The sequence below is a fragment of the Papio anubis genome, chromosome 10 (genome assembly GCF_008728515.1).
Source record: "Papio anubis isolate 15944 chromosome 10, Panubis1.0, whole genome shotgun sequence".
Lineage (NCBI taxonomy): Eukaryota > Metazoa > Chordata > Mammalia > Primates > Cercopithecidae > Papio > Papio anubis.
In genome coordinates this window covers 52,809,131-52,823,555 of record NC_044985.1, presented here as the reverse complement: position 1 = coordinate 52,823,555, position 14,425 = coordinate 52,809,131, and the positions used below count along the sequence as shown (strand labels likewise).

The 14,425-nt window shown below is 40.1% G+C and overlaps 1 protein-coding gene and 1 long non-coding RNA gene across 9 annotated transcripts in view; one reads left to right on the top strand and one right to left on the bottom strand.

Moving 5' to 3' along the window:
• The window catches only part of LOC110740888, a 29,459-nt gene that overhangs the window by 892 nt on the left and 14,142 nt on the right, over positions 1-14,425 (top strand). For 2 of the 3 annotated variants that reach the window (XR_004176547.1, XR_002516141.2), the window contains exons 2-3: positions 529-642; positions 13,722-13,786. This is a non-coding gene — a long non-coding RNA (uncharacterized LOC110740888). Of the gene's footprint in view, positions 1-528; positions 643-855; positions 914-1,204; positions 1,235-13,721; positions 13,787-14,425 lie in introns of all 3 variants that reach the window. The other variant, XR_004176546.1, reaches the window with a different exon arrangement.
• Positions 1-14,425, bottom strand: part of DHRS9 (dehydrogenase/reductase 9) — a 38,208-nt gene that overhangs the window by 17,235 nt on the left and 6,548 nt on the right. For all 6 annotated transcript variants that reach the window (XR_002516139.2, XR_002516140.2, XM_021923699.2 and 3 more), the window contains 2 exons: positions 8,761-9,131; positions 7,318-7,576 (listed from right to left, as the gene is read on the bottom strand). Coding sequence is in view for 4 of the 6 variants with exons in the window: in XM_021923699.2 (XP_021779391.1) it covers positions 7,318-7,576; positions 8,761-9,131 (630 nt within the window). In the remaining 2 variants the exon portion in view is untranslated. The remainder of the gene's footprint in view (positions 1-7,317; positions 7,577-8,760; positions 9,132-14,425) is intronic.

The following is a 14,425-nucleotide window of genomic DNA, read 5'->3' as shown; positions in this document are numbered from 1 at the left end:
GCAGTTCTTTACCCTATGATTGCAATGGCTGACTGGGAGCTGAGGTTCACTGCACTGCACAGCATTGCGAGAGAGTACTGTACATATTGTTGCTGGTAGAAGATCAAATTTCCAAATTCTAAGAAAAGTTTATAATGCGTGCATCTAAACGAAAGTTGAAAAGTCATGTTTAACATTTAAGTCAGGACTACCTGTATGGCAAACCAGTATATGAATAATCATTTCCTAAATTTGATTTATATTCCTACCAGGAATATATAATATAAGGAAGTATTTATTCATTTTATAGAACTCTTCACCATAAGATTTTTAAAAACTCTATTAGTGAATTTAAAATGTAATTTATTTTTTCTTAGGTTCTGCTTTTTAGCAATGTTACTATTGTAAAGTTTGAAATATATTTTCCTAAAAATGCTAGTTAGCTTGACCTTGAGACATTCTGAAAGGTATGTGACTTGTACTAAAATTAAAAAAGATGATTTCCCAACTTACTTTTGTTGTATTCATCTGTTGCCTGATTTCCTCTAGATCGTGGAAGCAGCAGTGCCAAGAGGCTATTTGGGAAGACTTTTCTCCCCACCCACTCATAAAAATAACATACTAGGGACAAGTGGCTTTAAGCCCTCCAACCAAGCTTACCAGGTAAGTAAAAATCATGTTAAATCAGTATGCATACTGGGAAAATACAGCTTTAAGTAGCCCCAACCCTCTCTGAGATGGACTGCTGCCCCTAAACCTTCCTATATATAGAAATTGTGGAGCTGACACTGGATTGTGGAGTACCTACGTAACACCATTTAAAATACTAGTTTCATGATCCATTTAAGAAAAATACTCTTTATTGATTACTTTTAGGCATGGCATAGCTGCATGGCAAAGTTCACAAACCCTTCAGTTGAAATCTTTTTTAAAAGTGAGTAAATCTCTAAGGTACATATACTAAAATTTTATTATGATACTGCTGGTTGTACAGTGGAACCAAAGGTCAACCAAAGAGACCAATGGAGGTTCTTTATGACCTTGCTACTCAAAGTGTGATCCCTGAACCATGGGCAGCACCTGGAGCTGGTTAGAAATGCATGGTCTCAGGCCCCTCTCCAGATCACTTTATCAAAATCTGCATTTTAAAAAGATCCCCAGGTGATTCAAATGCACATTAGTTTTTTGGAAGAATTGTTCCAATATTTTTGTGTTTATTTCCTAGGGGAATCGAACTTGGCCACCTGATCAAATGGTAAAATGAAGTTGCTCTATATTTATTAATTTCAGTGGAATAATTTTAACCTTTTATTAGTAAACTAAACCTAGGTCCATGGTGTAGATAATAAACTCTAGTATATGCCTTCAACAAATAATAGTCAAATAAATAAACGGGTGAATCGAAGGAAAAACTATATCTAATTTTGTCTTCTCGCTTTTTTATTGAGGCACCACTCAGCTGAATATCTTCCACTTGCTTCTCTAGTCCTTTCCTCCGCCCTCTGTCTGCACCATATTCTGGGAGTCTTACCTGCACTAAGTATTCTCTGGCTTCTGTTGAGTTCAGTCTATTGAAACTGCCAGTGGGAGATCAGGAAAGAGGTGAGGGGGTCAGATTAGTTATCCTCCTGTGGTGTCAACACTGGTTATTTTTATCCCTTAACTGAAGACACCAGCCTCTGTGTCTCCAGGTTCTGGAAACTGCCCTGTCTCCTTGTCCCTTCAGTCCTCTGAAGAGAAATACCCCTGCTGTCATTAGCCCATAGATTCTATCCTTTGAGATTTCAGTAGATACCTCACACGTTTATAAGTCCTTTAAGCCTGCTCTGCCTTTTACCGAGTTTTAATGTGCCACCATTTCCTGCCAGAATCTTGACTGAAAGAACCACTTGTACTTTAGGGGATTTGAACTGATGGTGATAAGTTCTGGTTCCAGGTAAGATGGATTAAGCACACTTCCCCCAGTCTCTCCCACGGAATGAAGCTATAAAGCTTGGACAGCATGCATGGAGCTATTTAAGAACTAATGGTTTTCTACCGAAGGTTTAAATAGGATGGTACTGTTGTGTCTGCAACTGACAGTAAACCAATGAGAAGCCTATTCTGATCTAGCCTCTCTATATGATTCCCTAACTATTTGACAAACTGACCAGTTGAATATAAATTCGCTGCCACTCTAAGCATCATGTATTAAGGCAAAAAGTGAAAAGGAGTTAAATTTGGGTTCGAATCTCAGGTCTGCCACTTACCAGCTGGATGACCTTGCACAAATGAATTAACCTCTGTTAGTTTTAGTGGCATCATCTATACACTGGGAATAACTTATAGTACTAAATAGGGTAGAGGTGGAGCAGGATGGCCAAATAGAAGCCTTCACTAATCATCTTCCCCACAGAAACACCAAATTAAACAACCTTCATGCAAAAAACCTTCAGAAAACCAAAAATCAGATGAGTGATCACAGTCCCTAACTTTAACTTCATATCACTGAAAGAGGCTCTGAAGAGGGTAGGAAAGACAGTCTTGAATGGTTGATGCTACTCCTCCTCCATAGACCAGCAACAACTGTGAGGCATGGAGACAGAATCTGAGTACTTGAGGTGGGAGGGAGAGCACAGTGATTGTGGGATTTGCATTGGAACTCAGTGCTGTCCTGTCACAGTGGAAAGCAATACCAGACAGAACTCAGCCAGCACCCATAGAGGGAGCATTCAGACCAGCCCTAGCCAGAGGAGGACTTTCCCATTTCCGTAGTTAGAACCTGAGTGCCAGCAAGCCTCAACAGTGTGGGCTCATGTGCTCTGGGGTTCTAAATAAACTTGAAAGGCAGTCCAGGTCACAAGGATTGCAATTCCTGGGCAAGTCCTGGTGCTGTGCTGAGCTCAGAGACAGTAGACTTGGGGGGCAAGCAACCTAGTAAGATGCCAGCTTGGGCAGCCAAGAGGGTGCTTGTGCCACCCCTCCCCCAGCCCCAGACAGCACAGTCCACAGCTCTGGGAGAGACTCCTTCCCTCTGTTTGAGGAGAGGTAAGGGGAGAATAAAGAGGACTTTGTCTTGTGACTTGGATACCTGCTTAGCCACAGTAGGATAGGGAACCAGGTAGAGTCCTGAGGCCCCTATTCCAGGCCCTACCTCCTGGACAACATTTCTAGACTTGTCCTGAGCCACAAGGAAACCCTCTGCCTTGAAGGGAAGAAACTAGTCCTAGCAAAATTCGTTACCTGCTGACTAAAGAGCCCTTGGGCCCTGAAAAATCAGGAGCAATACCCAAGGAACTCACCATGGGCCTTGGGTGAGACTCAGAGACATGCTGGCCTCAGTGTGACCTAGGACATTCCCAGCTGTGATGGCTACAGGGGGAGACTCCTTGTGCTTCAGAAAAGGAGAGGGAAGAGTAAAGGAGATGTTGTCTTGCAGCTTAGGTGCCAGCTTGGTTTCACCGCAATGGGGTAGAGCACCAAGTGGGTACTTAGCGTCTCCAATTCCAGGCCTTGGGTCTTAGATGGCATTTCTTGACCTATCCTGGGCCAGAGGGGAGCCCAGTGCCCTGAAATGAGAGTCTCAAGCCTAACAACATTCACCACAAGCTGATGGAAGAGCTCTTGGGCTTTGAGTAAACATTGGTCATAGCCAGGCAGTACTTGCTGCAGGCCTGAGATGGTGGTAGCTATGGTGAGAGATTCCTCTGCTTGTGAAAAGGGGAGGGAAAAGTGGCAAGGACTTTGTATTGTGGTTTGGATGCTGGCTCAACCACAGTAGAATAGAGTATGAGGTAGATTCCTAAGGTTTCTGACTCCAGTCCCTGGCTTCCAGATGGCATCTCTGGACACCCCACCCAGGGGTAGGGAGACCTTGCCACCCTGAACGGAAGGACATAAGTCTTATTGGCTGGCTTCACCACCTGCTAATTGTAGAGCCTCAGGGCTTTGAGTAAACACAGGCAGTAGCCAGGCAATTTTACAGAAGGCCTTGGGTCTGATTCAGTGCAGTCCCAATGATAGTGGTCAGGAGTGCTTGTGTCACTCTTCCACCAGCTCTAGGCAGCTCAGTATATATAGAGAAGCTCCACTTGTTTGGGAGAAAGCAAGGGAAGAGAACAAGAGTTTCTTCCTGGTAAACCAGATAATTCTTCTGGATCTTATCCAAGACCATCAAGGTGGTACCTCTGTGAGCCTATAAGAGGCACAGTCTTACTGGGCTTGGGGTGCCCCCTAATGAAGATATGGCTGCAGGAACCAAAAAGTTAGATCACAACACCCAAGTCCCTTCAAATACCTGGGAAGACTTCCCCAGAAGGATGGGTACAAACAAGCCCAGACTGTGAAGGCTGCAATAAATACCTAACTTTGCAATGCACAGACATTAAAAAAAAAAAAAAAAAAAAAAATCCACAAGCATCAAGACCACGGAGAAAAACATGACCTCACCAAATGAAATAAATAAGACGCAAGAGACCAATCCTGGAGAGACAGAGACATGAGACCTTTCAGACAGAGAATCCAAAATAGCTCCTTTGAGGAAACTCAGTGAAATTCAAGATAACACAAAGAAGGAATTCAGAATCCTATCAGATAAATTTGACAAAGAGACTGAAATAATTAAAAAGAATCAAGCAGGAATCCCGGAGTTGAAAAATGCAATTCACATAATCAAGAATGTGTCAGTCTTTTACCAGCAGAATTGATCAAGCAAAATAAAAAAATTAGTAAACTTGAAGACAGGCTATTTGAAAACACACAGTCAGAGGAGACAAAAGAAAAAGAAATAAAAAAGAATGAAGCATAACTACAGAATCTAAGAAATAGCCTCAAAAGGGCAAATCTAAGAGTTATTGGCTTTATAGACGAGGTAGAGAGAGAGAGAGATGGGGTAGAAAGTTTATTCAACAGAGAACTTTCCAAACCTAGAGGAAGACATCAATATTCAAGTATAAGAAAGTTATAGAACACTAAGCAGATTTAACCCAAAGAAGACTACCTCAAGGCATTTATTAATCAAGTTCCCAAAGGTCAATTATAAAGAAAGGATCTTAAAAGCAGCAAGATTTGTTTGGAGATTCCTCAAAAACAAATAACATACAATGGAGCTCAAACCCAATTTGGAAAGGAAGAAGTCAAATTATCCTTGTTTGCAGGTGATATGATCTTATATTTGGAAAAACCTAAAGACTCCACACACATAAAAACTATTAGAACAAATAAATTCAGTACAGTTGCAGGATACAAAATCAACAAACAAAAATCAGTAGCCAACAGCAAACAATCCAAAAAAGATTTCTGTTGCCAACAGCAAACAATTTCTATATGCCAACAGCAAACAATCTAAAAAAGAAATCACAGAAGTAATTCCATTTACAATAGCTAAAAATAAAATGCCTAGGAGTTAACTTAAAGAAATGAGAGATCTCTGCAATAAAAACTATAGAGGACACAAAAAACAGAAAGATATTCCATGTTCATGGATTGGAAGAATCAGCATTATTAAAATGTGTATAATACCTAAAGCAGTCTTCAGATTCAATGCAATTCTTATCAAAATACCAATGACATTCTTTACAGAAATAGAAAAAACAATCCTAAAATTTATATAGAAACACAAAAGACCCAGAGTAGCCAAAGCCACCCTGGACAAAAACAACAAAACTGGAGGAATTACATTACATGACTTCAAATTTTCTATAAAGCTATAGCAAATAAAACAGCATGGTACTGGCATACAAATGGACACATACACCAATGGAACAGGACAGAGAACCCAGAAACAAATCCATACATCTACAGTGAATTCGTTTTTGACAAAGATGTCAAGAACATATATTGGGGAAAGGACAGTCTTTTCAATAAATGGTGCTGGGAAAACCGGATGTCCACATGCAGAAGAATGAAACTACACCCTTATCTCTTACCACATACAAAAATCATATCAAAATAGATTAAAGACTTAAATCTAAGACCTCAGACTATGAAACTACTACAAGAAAACATTGGAGAAACTCTCCAGGACAATTAGCTGGGCAAAGACTTCTTGAGCAATATGCCACAAGCACAGGCAACTAAGGCAAAAATGGACAAATGGGATCACATCAATTTGAAAAGCTTCTGCACAGCAAAGGAAACAATCAAAAAAGTGAAAAGATAACCCATAGAATGGGAGAAAATATTTGAAAGCTACCCTTCTGACAAGGAATTAAAAATCAGAATATATAAGGAACTCAAACAACTCTATGGGGAAAAGTCTAATAATCCCAACTTAAAATGGGCAAAAGATCTGAGTAGATATTTCTGAAAAGACATACAAGTGGAAAATAGGTATATGAAAGGTGCTCAACATCCTTGATCATCAGAAAAATGCACATCAAAAGTACAATGAAATATTATCTTACCCCAGTTAAAATGGCATATATACAAAAGACAGGTAATAACAAATGCTGGTGATGACGTGAGAAAAGGGAATTCTCATAACACTGTTGGTGGGAATGTAAATTAGTAAAACCACTATGGAAAACAGTTTGGAGGTTCCTCAAAAAACTAAAAATTGAGCTACCATATGATCCAGCAATACCACTGTTGGGTATATACCCAAAGGAAAGGAAATAAATATATCAAGAGATATCCACACTACCATGTTTGTTGTAGCACTGTTCACAACAGCCAAAATTTGGAAGCAACCTAAATGTCCATCAACAGAAAAATGAATAAGGAAAACGTAGTACATATATACAATGGAGTATTACTATTGAGCCATAAAAAAGAATGAGATCCTGTCATTTGCAACAACGTGGATGGAACCGGAGGTCATTATGTTAAGTAAAGTAAGCCAGGCACAGAAAAACAAAGTTCACATGTTCTCACTTATTTGTGAGAGCTAAAAATTAAAACAAACTATAGAGACAGAAAGTAGAGAACTAGTTACTAGAGGCTTGAGAGGGTAGTGGGGGTGAGGGGGAATGATTAAGGGGTACAGAAATATAGAAATATAGCTATATAGAATGAATAAGATCTAGTATTTGATAGCGCAACAGGGTGACTACAGTCAACAATTTATCATAGTTTTTAAAATAACTAAAAGAGTATAATTGGATTGTTTGTAATACAAAGAAAGGATAAATGCTTGAGGTGATGGATACTCCACTTACCTTGATGTAATTACTATGCATTGTATACTTGTATCAAAATATCTCATATAACCATAAATATATATGCCTACTGTGTACCCACAAAAATTAGAGATAAATATGGTAGGCTTTTTGAAAGGTACTAAATAGGATGTCTTGTACATAAGCACTCAGTAAATGTTTGCAGCTATTGTTTCCTAATAAGTCAATTAATTTGATTTACCTTAAGCTGTCATTGAAACCTTCCACTGCATATTTGGATAGAGTATAGCCCCCTCCAACGATTGCAAGGCGACCTCCAACACTGGAGACATTAATAACTCTCCCTTGAGCTTTCTTGACCAAGGGAAGCATATTTAGTGTCACACTGATGAGTCCAAACAGATTCACTTCAATAGGTTCTCTGTAGTCCTCTAGTGTCAGCCAGTCAGTGGGAGCCAGCACACCGGGAATACCAGCATTATTGATCAGACCCCAGAGACCTAGAACAGAGAGGGAAGAAAAGAGGTGTGATAAGATAGTACTTATTTGCCACCTTTGATGAAAATACAGCCTCTGCTTTGCACAATGGTGCCATTTCCTCCTTGAAGTCATTTTCCTACTCTGAAATACTTCGCAGTTTTGGGAAGTGATAGCAGAGAGGGTGGGAGGCTAAATTGAAGTAGTTGAAGTTCTCACTGTTACTCTGTTTCTGGTTCTGAATGTCAAATACTGAAACTCTGTGAGTGAGTCTTTCTGCTTTTTAATCTCAGATGTGGAGTAAATTGATCTATTTTTCCTCCCTTGCTAGATGATAAGGCCAGAGAATATTTATATAATGTTCTGTATGGACAAAGAGTGATATCAATCTATTTCACATTTATTTTTGGTTAAGAATTGAGACATTCACTTGGCTTGTTTAAAATGGGAAACATTTAGTATTGTTAAAGGTGTTGGAATTCAAATGTTAAAAACTGAAGCCTTATCAAATCATTCTTTTGAGCTTCAGAGTCTCAGCTATATGATCAAGATGTACTAGAAAAAAAATCACAAACATTTGTTTTTTCTTTGTGAATCCCAACATCTTAATCCTTGAGAATGTTTCACTCTTCATTCAAAGCCAATAAAATTTCTTCTAGTTCAGAATGCAGTCACCACAGCAGAATCTATTGCAGAATGAACATCCAATGGCTCACTACTCTACCTTAACTATGTAAGACACTCACACTCAAATTCTCAGGCCATTTTCAACCTTGCCCATTGAAAATATGTGAGCTCTAGAATCATTTTGTAGTGAGAAGTGGGTCCCAGGTATTCAGATGGTAATTTGGGAATTGCCCCCATATTCTCCTGTACATTTTAGTCTAAATTCCTTTGCTGTATATGGGACAGGGGGGAATAGCGCTTCACAGGAGAAGACCTTGGAAAGTCAATCTTTTCATCTCAGCCCCAAATTCACCCACTGAGGCTTAGGCCCAAGGGTCTTCTGGGCTGTGTTTCTCATGCACACAGACAGCCTGTACTTGGAACTACTCAGAAGCTATCCTAAAATTAGAGAAGTATACAGCCGGTATTTAGGAGACATTTTCTCGAACGGCCATTTAAAACTTGAGCACATTTTATTTAGCTTCAGTTACTTCCCTGTCCCCTGTTCCTGTCCCATCCTCCCCACTTTCATGTCCCTCACCTTTTTCCCCAACTTGGTTCTTCACCCACTGGGCAGTCCTCTTGACATTCTCTGGGTCAGTCACATCCAGAAGCACAGTACGAAGTCTCTCTGAGGTTTCTGCCTTTAAAGCGGTTGATCCTGATTCAGTCAGACAGGCAGCGATGACATGAAATCCCTTTTTATCAAAAGTTCTGGCTGCCAAGTTTCCAAAGCCAGAGTCACATCCAGTGATAAAAATGTACTTATCAGTGATGTCTGCAATCTTTAGTTTTCCTTTACGAGTCCACAGAAAACCACAGAGGATTAGGAGGCCTAGCACCCAAAAGAGCATTTTCCCCCTGTGTGTGATAGGTACACTCCTTTCTTGTATAATAAAAGAAGATGGTGTCCTGAGTGTTCAAAGTGAAAAAGAAAATTCAAATTAGAACCACCAAGGCATTGTAACCCAGGACTGACGATATTTTAATGCATTTGTGTGGATAAACAGAAAAAGAAACAACAACTCTTACTTGGTTGGTTGTTGGGAAGATGGCCATTTAAATGATAAATTGCTCCTCTAAAATAATGCAAAAACTAACGCAGTAGTATTCAGAGAGATTAAATGGAAGAGAGGGAGGTGGGAGCCATGGCAAAATCGACACAAGCCGTTGAGTTGACATGGCCAGCTGGAGCTGTGTGGAGTGATGGTATTAATCTCAGGAGTGAACTCGTCCATCAGGAAGACTGATTCTCACAGTAAAATCTTACCTCTTGCTAGTTCATGAAATTCCACTGCAGAATGGGCTTAAAATCTATTAGAAACAATAATTCAATTTTAATTGTTCTGTCAGATTCCCAATTATCTTCAAACTGTCGGAAGAAGAAGGGCATTTTGGTGTTGCCACTAAGAAGATATTCCCAACTTGGCTTCCATTTTCTTATTTTAAATGGGTTAATGTCAATCTTCAACCCAACTCTGAGATCATTATACCCCAGTGCAGAGGAGTATTAAAGTGGGAGGCAACAAGTGAGTTCACCAAGAGAGAGCAAGATAAATGGGAAGCGACTGAGAGAGAAATGCTGGCCAATGCACCATATTCCAAACCAGACTCCCACATCCCCAAATTCTGTCTTCTGTGAACACCAGCCTCCTGTGAGAAAAAATCACATGGACAGAGGATAAAGTAAAGCAAATGCATGCTGTAAAGCTGAAGCTTTGACCATACGTGCAGCAGAACTACTTGGAAAATTAATTTTGTCAGGGCTAGAGGTAGCCTAGGGCCTAAAGTCAGGCAGGTAAAGGGCTTTCTTTCCCTTTTCCTCAGAAGCCTGCATCTGCGTTTCCCTTCCGTATATATCACTCTTACCATGGGGTATTGGTGCCAGGGAAAAGCAAGCCATCCAGAAAGAGGAAGTGAACAAGAACCTGAGGGTTATGCCTGGGTACCAAGGCTGTATGGCCGGCTGCCTCAGGTCTGAGTACCATGGGCCCAGCCCTCCGCACTCATAGCCATGGGGCAGCCCAAGAGAATGAGATCATCAGCTCCCTCCCCACAGAGGAGCAGATCTGTATTGGCTCTCCTAGCCTGTGGAAGGGAGAGGGGCTAAAGAGAGCACCACATGTGGGAAAGACCTTATTTTCTTCCTCTGTGACCCAAAAAGCTTCCTCCAGTGTCCACACAATATCTTTGCCCTCAATCTTGACCCACCTTAGACTCAAGAGGGGCTTTAAATGCCTCACAGAGGACAATCAGTAGGCCCTGAGTTGAAGTTCAGAACTTGCGGATGCTTTTGGAATCATGGCTGTTCCTGGACACTGAGTTCAAAAAGGAACTGAGAGGCCAAGCGAGTTTATAGACTTTGAACTTTATTTTCTTTTTCTTTCTTTCTTTTCTTTTCTTTTCTTTTCTTTTCTTTCTCTTTCTTTCTTTCTTTCTTTCTTTCTTTCCTTCCTTCTTTCTTTCTTTTTCTTTCTTTCCTTCTTTCCTTCTTTCCTTTCCTTCCTTTCCTTCCTTCCCTTCCTTCCTTCCTTCCTTCCTTCCTTCCTTCCTTCCTTCCTTCCTTCTTTCCTTCCTTCCTTCCTTCTTTCCTTTTCCTTCTTTCCTTCTTTCCTCCCTCCACTCCCCTCCCCTCCCCTCCTCCCCTTTTTTCCTGGTTTTTTTTTTTTTTTTTTTCTTATTTCACTCTTGTCACCCAGGCTGGAGTACAGTGGCACAATCTCAGCTCACTGCAACCTCTGCCTCCCGGGTTCAAGCGATTTTCCTGCCTCAATCTCCCAAGTAGCTGGGATTACAAGCATCCACCGCCATGCCTGGCTAATTTTTCTATTTTTAGTAGAGGCGGGGTTTCTCCACGTTGGCCAGGCTTGTCTCGAACTCCTGACCTCAGGTGATCCGCCTGCCTCGGCCTCCCAAAGTGCTGGGATTACAGGTGTGAGCCACCGTGCCCAGCCTGGACTTTATTTTCTTAATATTATTTCCTGATTTTTCCTTTGAATCCTTTTCAAAAATCATATACTTTTTTTCTGCTTATAAAAGTAATTTTTCCTCGAGAAAAAACATAGAGAAAAAGAAGATAGTAATGATTATAACACTTAATTCAATATTTTAGTGCATTTTCCCCATTTTTTTCTGTATATGTAAAGTTTTCTTTCTATATCAAGAAATATAAACATGCACACAGAATTTTAAACACCACACACACACACACTTTATTTTTACTGCTGTTTGAGAAACAGACTATTTCAGATTTTTAAAAAAATCAATGTAATGTCTTCTTCACTTCTCAAGAAAATTTTGGGCTCTGCTTTTATCTTTCTTCCCCCAGAAGATCTATAGCTAAAGAAAAAAAAAAGGGGTTAAAAGAATTATCATTTCAGCTGGGCCTGGTGGCTCACACCTGTAATCCCAGCACTTTGGGAGGTAGAGGCGGGCAGATCATGAGGTCTGGAGTTTGAGACCAGTCTGGTCAACATAGTGAAACCCCATCTCTACCAAAAATACAAAAAATTAGCCAGGTGTGGTGGTGGGTGCCTGTAATCCCAGCTACTCGGGAGGCTAAGGCTAGAGAATCAGGCAGGAGAATCGTGAACCCAGGAGGTAGAGGTTGCAGTGAGCCAAGATTGCGCCATTGCACTCCAGCCCTGGCAACGGTGCAAGACTCTGTCTCAACAACAAAAAAAAAAGAATTGTCAATTGATAAAAATTAAGTCAGAGGAGTATTAAAATATGTTAAGTTTGGAGAACCTACTTGATTCTTGTGGTATAACTATGACTATTTCTAAAGTAGTAGATTACCATGGCTTAATAATTTGGTATAGTTTTTCCAACTCTTTTCTGTGTAGGAGTTATAATTTGTTGCAAATCAATGTCCACGTAGCAGGATTTCCCCTTCTCAAATATATTACAAATGTGTAGTTATGGGAAGGGAAGTGGTATAACTCACTCTTGCAAAATTACATAGTTAAACCTTTTAGGGAAATTTTATATTTATAAATTCAACTAGTATAGTGTTTTGCTCAAATTGCTTCAGTAAATAATCACCGAATGGCTAAATGTTTAATACATCTTCTGAATGGATTCTGTAGCTTTCATTGCAATCTAAACTCCCAGGGGAATTATTTGAAGAAGACAATATTTGTGGGGTTTTATGTTCTCTGGAGCAGGGAGTTGGAAGTTTTTGTGTTGTCATTTTTACCAGGGGTATGCATGAGGGAGTCACAGTAAAAGAATGTCATACATTAGTAAGGCACTCTACACTGTGCTTTCACACACAGGTCTCGTTTTGTTCTCTCAACAGCGTTTTGAGTTAGAGAGGGCATATTATTTGCCTCAGAAACCGGCTCAAAGCAACAAAGCGATTTGCCAGGGTCACTGGGACTAGAGTGCTGTGCCCTTCCACTGTAGGAGACAGATGAGGGGCTCTGGGGACTGGAGCACTCCACTCTGGGCTGGGCTGAGAAGTGTCCAGGCTGACAAGCTGAGTTGATAAAGTCAACACTTCACACCTTGCCCATGCTTGCTGAGAGGAAGGGATAAAAGTCCACTGGCCAAAAGCAACATCTGATGTCTGAAATGGTGGCGGCTACAGGGTCATCTCCCCTCATAGCCTCCTCTGTTATAGTATAATAACTGACACAAGGTCCCAGAGGGGAAAGTAGATGAGGGAATGGGAGAAGGGAAACCACAAGGAGGGTATGTGCATGAAACTGGGTTACCAGCCCCAAAGGGATTGAATTCAGCTGGATAGATGATTTGGGCATCTGTGAAAGCTTCTCAGGCAAAGAGGTGCCATTAGAACTCTGAGAGAGTCTGTGGATAGAATTCAGGGGTTTCTCCATTTGGATGGGAAAAAGATCCCATCTTTTTTTTTTTTTTTTCTAAACTGTAACTGAAGTTTAGCACAATCTTCAATTATGAAAGAAACAACAAGCCACAGTAGTATTTTATTGTCTGTGATTTTGTTACCTATAGAAATAACAAATATTTTCATGTTACATTGCATTTGTTGGAGTTATCTCAAAATATGATTAATGCTGATTACTACTTCAAAATTGTGGTGGTTATTGTTCCTGCCACCATGTTAATAGAATAAGCTTGTAAATATTTGGGTGTATTTCAATACCGTAGGTTTCTTTTGTAATACTATGTATTTCACTTCAAGTGTTAAAAAAGTATTCTCACTTCTGAGGTAGCTGTAGTAGTGACAGTCATGTCAATCTAAATTTCCTAGGACATACTCCAAAAACTATGTACAATTCAAAGAGAAGAACAAATAGAATAACATAAAATCCATGCCTCCACCAGAACTAGAAAACAGACAACCCTAATATTTCCAATTATTTGATTGAGAAATTAAGCACAGCTGACATCTGAACAATATGGGTTGTTTGGATCCCATATTGGATCCAGACTGCCTGGATCCACGTATGTGCTTATTTTCTTCAGCCTCTGCTACCCCTGAAACAACAAGACCAACCTCTCTTCTTTTTTCCTCTTCAGCCTACTCAACATGAAGACGGTAAGGATGAAGACCATTATGATGATCCACTTCCACTTTAAAAATAGTAAGTATATTTTATCTTCCTTATGCTTTTCTTAATAATATTTTCTTTTCTCTGGTTTATTATAAGAGTACAGTATATAATACATATACAAAATATGTGTTAATTGACTATGTTTTTGGTAAGGCTTCTGGTCAACAGTAGACTGTGACTTAAGTTTTGAGGGAGTCAAAAGTTATACATGAATTTTCAACTGAATGGGGCACTGGCGCCCCTAATCCCTGTGTTGTTTAAGGGTCAACTGTAACTAAGTTGTGGATGATGGAAGCCAGGCTTCACACTGTCAGAAAGAGGAGTAGCAAATATGAAAAGGGAGAGACTGGAATGAACCCTGTGGAGTGGGATTATAGTTGGAAGAATCAGCATGAACACCTGGTTTTAAATATGAGTGAGTAAATATAGAAATGGATAGGTAACTTTCTAGATCTACCTGATGAGCTAGAAATAATGACACTCCAATAGCAATGAACATACCAGGGGCTCAGATACCAATTTCTAAACATTGTGTTCATGTTCTTTGGAAAAGCTGACATCAGGGCTGAGCTTGGATGGGAATGTACAAAATAAGCCTGGAGCATGTTATGCTACAAGTAAGTAAGTGCTCAATGAATGCTGGAGATACATCACTAGTACATAGGTGTC